The sequence below is a fragment of the Thalassophryne amazonica genome, chromosome 18 (genome assembly GCF_902500255.1).
Source record: "Thalassophryne amazonica chromosome 18, fThaAma1.1, whole genome shotgun sequence".
Taxonomy (NCBI): domain Eukaryota; kingdom Metazoa; phylum Chordata; class Actinopteri; order Batrachoidiformes; family Batrachoididae; genus Thalassophryne; species Thalassophryne amazonica.
In genome coordinates, this window is record NC_047120.1 from 30,880,919 (window position 1) to 30,890,442 (window position 9,524).

The 9,524-nt window shown below is 37.7% G+C and overlaps 1 protein-coding gene across 1 annotated transcript; it reads right to left on the reverse strand.

Annotated features, from left to right (window-relative positions):
* Window positions 1-290: 290 nt before the first annotated feature.
* Window positions 291-8,465, reverse strand: LOC117531062 (clarin-3). The gene is made up of 3 exons (XM_034194084.1): window positions 8,189-8,465; window positions 2,827-3,012; window positions 291-997 (listed from the first exon to the last, which is right to left on the reverse strand). Exons 1-3 carry the CDS (start codon window positions 8,418-8,420, stop codon window positions 720-722), a joined length of 696 nt encoding a protein of 231 aa, XP_034049975.1. The 5' UTR covers window positions 8,421-8,465; the 3' UTR covers window positions 291-719.
* Window positions 8,466-9,524: the final 1,059 nt, after the last annotated feature.

Genomic DNA, 9,524 nt, shown 5'->3' on the forward strand with positions numbered 1-9,524 from the left:
CTCTTTTTTAAAGTAATTCTAACTAAGCCACCAAATCATATTAAGCAAAGCATTTAAATAAGTAATTTAGTATACCTGATTTGCTTTGTTGTCTACAAGGTTAATTAAGTTGAAACAATTTATTTAAAAGCTTTTGGTGTTATTGTAATTTCCTCTAACCTCTTCATTTTACCTACAATCTATTCATAAATGTCCGCGCAAATTGTTACCTTAATTTTGTGAATAATTTTTTTTTAAATTTATTTCACTTAAATCAGAATAAATGACATATTGCACTGTTTTTGTTAAACCAGTGTCAACTTATATCCAGCTGTTTTAATTTGTAAACTGAACAATTTTATACCAACATCTTGTAATTTAACAACTTGCTAAAATGTGAACATGCAGAAACCTTATTTTATTACATTAAAAAAAATAATAATAACCTCTTCAATTTAATTTACACAAACTAACCCATGAATATTTTTAGAGTGCATTACACACTTGGGAATTTTGTTCACATGAAAAATTCAAACTGCAAGAAATTTCGTAAATGCATAAGGTTCTCTTAAATCAATCCTAAGAACCATTTACAGAATATTTTAGCAAGAGTGGTTGTTGCATGACATCTAATGTGCCCCCCACCGTCCCAGATTTTGAATTTGTAAAAGTTTTTGATCAGTTTTCATTCGTACGTCAATGCTCCAAGTTACGCAAGTCCACATTACATGTCGTATTTGTCAGTACATCATTATCTCCTTGGGTGCGTCTTCCGTAGGCCTCTGCTGTTCCTTCCTTTGAGTGTAGGCCGCATGGTCATATGTGTAGATCAAGCCAATGGAGATCAGACAGAGCACCGTGTATGGCATGAGGAGGAAGTATCCAATCTTAAGCTCAACCGACTTGTTCTTTAGGTACACCGGTGACCCGTCTGCAAAGTTCACTACGATAGCTTCTGCCAAGTTGGTCACTTTGACGTTCACCACAAACAAGATGAGGGCCAACACTGACAAGCATGCTGCAGGAGAGAATGCAGTGTTAGATCCAAGTCAAAGAATGTGACACAATAACAACTTGGGCTGTACGTTTACATACACCTTGGCTAAAGGTTTTCAAAGTCAAGATTCTCCACCTCCACTCATTTCAAGAACTTCAGAATTTTTGAAATTCAGCTCTTATTGTTGATGGTTTTTGGATTCAACTTTTCAGTCAAACTATTTTAATAGGTGCAGTATTGATTTAGAATGTAAACATTGGTACATGCTAAATAGCATTGTGTGGGGCAAGCTAAAAGCACTGAGAGTTAACATGTTCTTGTCACCACTGAACATGTGAAAATGTCATTAGAAGTATCTGGTAGCATGGAGGGGATCACTGTGGAGGTTCTAAATGAAGAGAAATTCTTTAAAACAACAGATTACACTGTATTGTTAGTAGCTTACCTTAGCCTCTTGGTCATTCAGCGACCTCTTTGCACCGATTCATAAGTTGATTACCTATGAGGGGCAGCTTCAGGAAGAAGAGGCTAAATGTATAATCGGTCATTTTCATTCTTTACATTTAGTGTGGTATGGTCCCAATTTAAGTGTCTGGAAGGTTGGAGCGAACTACAAGAATTTTCAGATGCTTTTTTTGCCTATATGGCATCAAAGTAAAGAAAATTAAATCAATTTATCCTCATTATCTCTCTTTTTATTTTGTAAAGTTACAAGATGATAGCACTTATTGTTTTTGAGTTGCCATTTAAACAAACTAGGAGGTATAGACTCATTCACTCATTGTATTTTACTGAGTACATGCTTGGGAATTTATTAATGCCAAGGAATACACTGAATGTAATATATGGTGCATCCAGAAAGTATTCACAGCGCTGCACTTTTTGCACATTTTGTTATGTTATAGACTTATTCCAAAATGAAGTAAATTAATTTTTCCCCTCAGAATGCTACTCACAACACCCCATAATGACAACATGAAAAAGGTTAAAAACAATTCTGCTAATTTATTAAAAATAAAAACTAAGAAATGAATGTACATAAGTATTCCCACCTTTTGCTCGATACTTTGTTGATGCACCTTTGGCAACAATTACAGCCTCAAGTCTTGTTGAACATGATACCACAAGCTTGTTGCAAAACAGTCAAACAATCACTTTATTCTAAACATTCTTTAATTAATATATTTTACATTTTAATAACAAATAAACACTTTCCATTTTGACTGGACTGTCTGGAGACTGGCAGCTATTTCTGTTTCTGGCACATGGCAAGGCTAAAAGTCAACAATTAATACAAAAGATAACATGCTTCAAGGTGCGGGATCTGGAATGAGCTGAAATCTGCTGTGGAAGCCAACAAAATAAACTTTTTTTTTTTAGCTTTTGTGTCTTTAATTGGCCTAAGCAGTGGGTCACCCCTCTGAGTCTGGTCTGCTTGAGGTTTCTTCCTCATTATCATCTGAGGGAGTTTTTCCTTACCACAGTTGCCTGTCTGGTTGCTCTAGGGGTTGGTAAGGTTAGACCTTACTTGTGTGAAGTGCCTTGAGGCATTTTTGTTGTGATTTGATGCTATATAAAACTAAACAAATTGAAATTGAAATTTAATTCAAATAAACTAAACATGTCGTCACATGAACTTGGATCAGGAAGGGCATCTAGTGTAAACTTCGGACATTTGGACCAACACTGGAACATCTGCAGCAGCCCCGAGTAAAACAGAAGCAGCAAAAACCATCACACATCCTAGGACCCAAATGAATAAATGGGAAGGACCTATGCAGCCCAAGGGTCTCCAGTTGCCCACCACTGCACTAATACATCCTTCACTTACAGAGGGTGATGGAACTTACCGCTGAGGGAGCTGCAAGTGTAGACGCCAGTGGGCCCCATGTAGGTCTCATAAGGGTTACTGACGCTGTTGTAGAGGCTGAGAAAGATGCTGGTGGCTGAAAATAGTAGACACAGGGCACACAGCACCACAACCAACACGTGCAGCACCTGAGGAGCAGCTCCTATTTCTGTGATCTTTTTAAAAACTACACAAAGAGCACAAGAACATTATGGTTATTTGTCTTTGTAAGCCTATTGGGGACCATATTACAGACTGCTGTCTTCAACAGTGTGGCGCCTGTTCGTGGGGTAGATAACTGCAAATATCAGAAAGATCATTCAAACTGCCATAGAAGCAACAAAACTGGCACATACTATACCCATCATGGGGTGCATATTCACAAAAGAAAGTTAAACAAGAAAAAAAAAAAATCCAAAAATGGCCACCATTTCTGGTCTGGAATGTCAAAAATGTTCATACACCATAACAATATGGAGGTAATTGTCTCAGCATGGCTGTAAACACCTTTCCAACATAATTTGCACATTTTATTTTAAAACTAGCATGTTGATTGCCCATCACTTCATGAAGTTATGTCACATTTTTACTCAAGCATGTAATGATAGTTAAAATAAATGCCTTCCCATTTCACGCCCTCACAAGACCTGCTTTGTTACAAAATCCTTGTAATGTCCTTTTAATCCATTTAATGTTGGTGAAATGACTGTAAACAGCAGATTAGTTTGGTGACATCTTCATGACAACAGGGGAATCCCAAGCAAAAAAATGCCTAATTTCAATGTCGTACAAATGGGCGATATCAGCAGGACCTCATAAAAATATTGCTTCAGATATCTTGCCTTCACCATCATGATATTTCTTATGTGACACCTGTATAATAAGACACCTTTTTAAAAGCTGCTATGTATTGGCACTGACAAGGGGCAGGATTGGTTTGTAATTACTGATAAAGTTCAGCTGGTGTCTTGGCTTTTCATTCCCTTTTGCACCACCATTTCTTCAGGTGTTTAATACGTTTTCCCGGTGTCATTTCACATTATTACACATAATGTAATTGCTGTATTTATTTGTTACGGTTTCTTTATACGTGTGCATTACTTGGATTGTTACTGACAACTGGTGAAAATTTCATGTCAATAGCACCTTTAGAGATATATTTACAGAGAAAAACAGTGAACCTGCTCCCTGTGTGTGTGTGTGTACAGTAGTGTTCAGAATAATAGTAGCGCTATGTGACTAAAAAGATTAATCCAGGTTTTGAGTATATTTCTTATTGTTACATGGGAAACAAGGTACCAGTAGATTCACTAGATTCTCACAAATCCAACAAGACCAAGCATTCATGATATGCACACTGTTAAGGCTATGAAATTGGGCTATTAGTAAAAAAAAAAAGTAGAACGGGGGTGTTCACAATAATAGTGGGATCTGCTGTTGACGCTACAAACTCAAAACTATTATGTTCAAACTGCTTTTTTAGCAATCCTGTGAATCACTAAACTAGTATTTAGTTGTATAACCAGTTTTTCATGATTTCTTCACATCTGCAAGGCATTAATTTTGTTGGTTTGGAACCAAGATTTTGCTTGTTTACTAGTGTGCTTGGGGTCATTGTTGTTATGTGTCGGACGCAGCTCGGAGAACCGACCAGCGATTGAAGGACCCAGTATGAAATAAACAGAGCACAGTACAAAGGCTAACTGAATTTAATACATAACAGTGATACAAAATATACAAAAGAAAGTGCGGTCTGGCGTGGTGCGCTCCCAGCAGCGCTAACGGTCCGGAGCCAGAAGCTGTTCGGACCCAAGGACCCCGCCGACACCCCCCAGGTGGCCGCAACAAACCGAGTCTGTGAAAGAAGGAACCATTATGTGAGTCCACACTCTACACACAGAGAGAACACTTAAAGGTGTACAAACAGCAAACACTTCCTGGCTTGATTACTAATCAGCTTCCCAACCTGCAGGCATGGAACATCCAGTTCACAAAACTCCACTGCAGTGGAAGCCGATACATGACTAACATACAGCTCAATATAATAAAGGTGTGAGGGACACCACATTTACTGACTGTATAAATGTTAGTCACAAAATCTAACGTACCTCAGGAAGTGTGCTGACGAGCGTGAGACCTCACCCCCTCCTCTTTCACAGACCGTGCATCAAACCCTGGACGTTCTCTGCATCCACTGATGATGAGATGGCTCCCGAGACGACGATCTCACCCGTCTGGTCACAAGGTCGAGTCTCTGGCAAATACACACTGTATACTCCAGTCTTAAATGCCACCATGTTCCAATCCATATAGATGCACCTCAGCTGTGAGTCCTGACGAGCCGCAGGTGATCAGGGTGAGGTCCTGATAACCTCAGCAACACAGCCACTCAGTCCCAAATGCAAGCCACCTGGAAGGAGAAACAAAGGACAGAAACAAAAAGGCAGCCAGGCCCCCCCAGCCATATAACAATTGTCTTGTTGAAACACCCATTTCAAGGGCATGTCCTCTTCAGCATAAGGCAACATGACCTCATCAAGTATTTTGACATATCCAAACTTATCCATGATACCTGGTATGTGATATATAGGCCCAACACCATAGTAGGAGAAACATGCCCATATCATGATGCTTGCACCACCATGCTTCACTGTCTTCACTGTGAACTGTGGCTTGAATTCAGAGTTTGGGGGTCGTCTCACAAACTGTCTGCGGTCCTTGGACCCAAAAAGAACAATTTTACTCTCATCTGTCCACAAAATATTCCTCCATTTCTCTTTAGGCCAGTTGATGTGTTCTTTGGCAAATTGTAACCTCTTCTGCACATGTCTTTTATTTAACAGAGGGACTTTGCAGGAGATTCTTGCAAATAAATTAGCTTCACACAGGCGTCTTCTAACTGTCACTTCACTTACAGGTAACTCCAGACTGTCTTTGATCATCCTGGAGCTGATCAATGGGTGAGCCTTTGCCATTCTGGTTATTCTTCTATCCATTTTGATGGTTGTTTTCCGTTTTCTTCCACGCCAGTTGATTTTTTATTTTTTATTTTTGTCCATTTTAAAGCATTGGAGATCATTGTAGATGAACAGCCTATAATTTTTTGCACCTGCGTATAAGTTTTCCCCTCTCCAATCAACTTTTTAATCAAACTACGCTGTTCTTCTGAACAATGTCTTGAACGTCCCATTTTCCTCAGGATTTCATAGAGAAAAGCATGTTCAACAGGTGCTGGCTTCATCCTTACATAGGGGACACCTGATTCACACCTGTTTGCTCCACAAAATTGACAAACTCACTGACTGAATGCCACACTACTATTATTGTGAACACCCACTTTTCTACTTTTTTTTTACTAACAGCCCAATTTCATAGCCTAAAGAGTGTGCATATCATGAATGTTATTTCCCATGTAACAATAAGAAATATACTCAAAACCTGGATTAATTTTTTTAGTCACATAACACTACTATTATTCTGAACACTGTATGCACATCCTCATAAATTTAAAACCATATTATGTACACATATAAATACATACTCATGCATATTTTGTATATGCACCTGAAAACACTGACATTCATGCCCCCTCCTCCCTGTACCCATTAAAAATGATCTGTTTGTACTTGTTTTTAAACTGGATGATATTTGAGTATTGTTTCGTTCCCCTTTCAGACTACTCCAGACTTTAACTCCACTGCTTGATATGGTAAATCTTTTCATTGCTGTTTGAATACTGCGAGTCTTAACACTGTGTTCCCCCCAAACTATACCCCCGCCCATCTCTATCATGAAACATTATCATTAAGTTCCTAGGTAATAATTTATTTCTGATCTTATACATAAACAGTGATGTTTGCAATTCAATAATGTCATAGAGTCTGAGTATTTTAGATGTTAAAAATAAAATTGGTATGATCATGAAACCCAACGTTATTAATTTGAATGGCTCTTTTCTGCAGTATAAACAGTCCCTGGAGTGAACTACTCATAAGTGTTACCCCAGACATCTGAACAGTAATTTAGATAAAGCAAAATCACTGAACGGTGCAGAATGTGGAGTGATTTGTTATCCAGGAAATGCTTTGCTTTTGCCATAACGACAGTACTTAAATCATTTAGTGTGGATGTGCTTAATGTGCAGTTTCCAGCAAATTTTGTCTTCTACCATCACTCCAAGGAATTTAGTTCCATATACGAGTACTCTTTCTATGCCAACATCCTGTATCTGTATCTGCGCCTGATTATTAACTCTCCTGCTGCCAAAAATCAAATCTGATGAGATTTATTATTAAGACATACAAAAAAAGGAATAAGCAGATAAAACTGTAGTGCACGAATATGCACAGGGTGTAGGGGTTTGGTAGTAGAGGTAGTACTTTCATCCACTGGATAAATATTATGAAATGAAATATGAGAGAGTTCAAAATGCTGAATAAAAATACGATTTTCAAAAGGTATGAGGATGAAGGAGGTGTGGCCAGTCACCAGGTGTTTTAAGGGCAAATGTCTAGTTATTATTATTATTATTATTATTATTATTATTATTATATTTATTTTGTTGTTTTTTGATTATTTCTACTCAATTCTTTTGTTTCCTTGCTTTGGCTAGCCTTGCTAGTCTTTTTTGTGGTGTTTCTTTGTATTATGTTTATATGGTACATGTGGATTTATATGTGGGACTATACATGTGCTGATGGATGAATGTACTTGATTATGTGTGTATGTTTAAATGTATTAATGCATATATCATGTGTATAAGTTAATTATGTTATTTACTTAAGGACAAGGGGTGGGAATAAATAAGCTTTACTTCTTCTCACTCCTTTTTGAATATACATCGATTATAGTTTTCTTTATATTTGATATTATTATTGTTGTTATTTATTTTGTGCCTTGATATTTGAAATATACATTTCAATCAATCAAAAATCTATTGCCACGAGCCCTCATTCCATACACAACTCTCACCTCTGGCCCCAGCAAAGGCCACACCCTGTAAATCCGACTTGAATGGCATTGGTCCTACAGCATGAATTTAACTATCTCTAATTAGATTCAGAATGTCAAAAACCTATAAATTGATGCTTATATCATTAGAATTTGCCTACTCAATTAAAAATACAGCAAAAAACAACAAAAAACAAAACAAAAAGCAAACTAAAAACAAAACATAGTGCTAATGATGGCCATCTAGAAAAATGGTAAACATATAGAATGTTAGGCTGGATAACTTTTTTTATGAATAAGTGGCCTATCAGGTAAACACATTTACATTTCATGCTTGTATGGCAGCCAGAATGATGTACCTGCCCTACGATGTCAGGTCTCAGCTTTTAGAAAATTCTAAGGGTGTCTTTTACCATCAATTTTTTCAGTGTTCCCAAAAAATGGACATAAGGATCTGGTTATAGATCCTCCAAAAAGCATCCAAGTGATTTCAGCAGTTCCGTTGTAGATGTCACCCTCGTTTCTTGCGCACTGGATGGACATTACAGCCCATTCTGTGGAAATCCCGTATCCCATCAGCCCGACAGAAATGGACGTCATCAGGGCGCTGAATAGGAAATGTAGAGTTTTCTTTGTTGAAGGCATTATGAAGGTCTTCCAGCTGCACCAGTTAAGTACAAATCGTCTCTTTTCTAATGCTGTGATGAAGCCTCAGACGCAGATTAGGATTGTTTGACCCTCCACAGTTACTGTGAGTTACCTTCCTGGTTGGCATCAAAATGTGACAACCTGGCCATAAAGTCTCTGTTTATGAGTGTGACCTTTGGATAGCAAGGAGCAGGCTGTCAGAGAGTGAAACAGCTTTCCCACACTTGGAAAAAAAGGGAGATACTACATTCTCTGGTGTCAGACAACATGGTTTTAAATGTACTCAATTCCATTATTAGCTGTTTTGTACACAGAAGCAGCATACAACAAAAAAAAAGCAACCTCTAGGTCCATTTGCTCTATTTCTAGGTGCACCATTCCTCTTGCACCTTGTTTGAAGGAAGTACCTGCATTTACTTGAATTCAAAGTCCCAAACATCTAGGCTCATAAACATAAAGTAGCTTAATTATTTGCCAAACCCAGAACCTAACCCTCTTCAACTGGAAGGGGAACGATCATTGGTTATCATGTGCATGCGTGTGTTTGTTAGCTGGTGCTATGGCAGCGATCAAGATTGTCACTGAGGATACCAGCATATGTTTTCAGAACAAATCCATGAGACAAACTCAAAAAGAGTTTAACATGAGCTAATGTAGGTGTCACTGAGTGTCTTCAAAACAAGGTAAAGTCATAAGTAGTTAAAAATACAGTATAGACACTGATATGACATACTGTACGTCCCAAAAGTATTCACAGTGCTTGACTTTATCCACATTTTGTTATGTTACAGCCTTATACCAAAATGGAGTAAATTCATTTTTTTCTCTCAGAATTCTACTCACAACACCCCATAATGACAATATGAAAAAAGTTTTTTTTTTTTTTTTTGGAAATTTATAAAAAAAAAAAAACAACAACTAAGAAATCACATGTACATAAGTATTCACACACTTTGCTCAGTACTTTGTTGATGCACCTTTGGCAGCAATTACAGCCTCACGTCTTGTTGAATATAATGCCACAAGATTGGTGCACTTATTTTTGCACTGTTTTGTCCATTCCTCTTTGTAGCACCTCTCTAGCTCCATCAGGTTGGATGG

What these genes read in the sequence shown, in the direction of transcription:
- LOC117531062 (XM_034194084.1), bottom strand. Translation starts at nt 8,420, where the DNA reads ATGCCTTCAACAAAGAAAACTCTACATTTCCTATTCAGCGCCCTGATG. An exon ending in GAACACTGAAAAAATTGATG is followed by an intron (nt 3,013 to 8,188) that starts GTAAAAGACACC and finishes CTCTTTGTGTAG; the next exon opens with TTTTTAAAAAGATCACAGAA. An exon ending in CACTTGCAGCTCCCTCAGCG is followed by an intron (nt 998 to 2,826) that starts GTAAGTTCCATC and finishes TCTCTCCTGCAG; the next exon opens with CATGCTTGTCAGTGTTGGCC.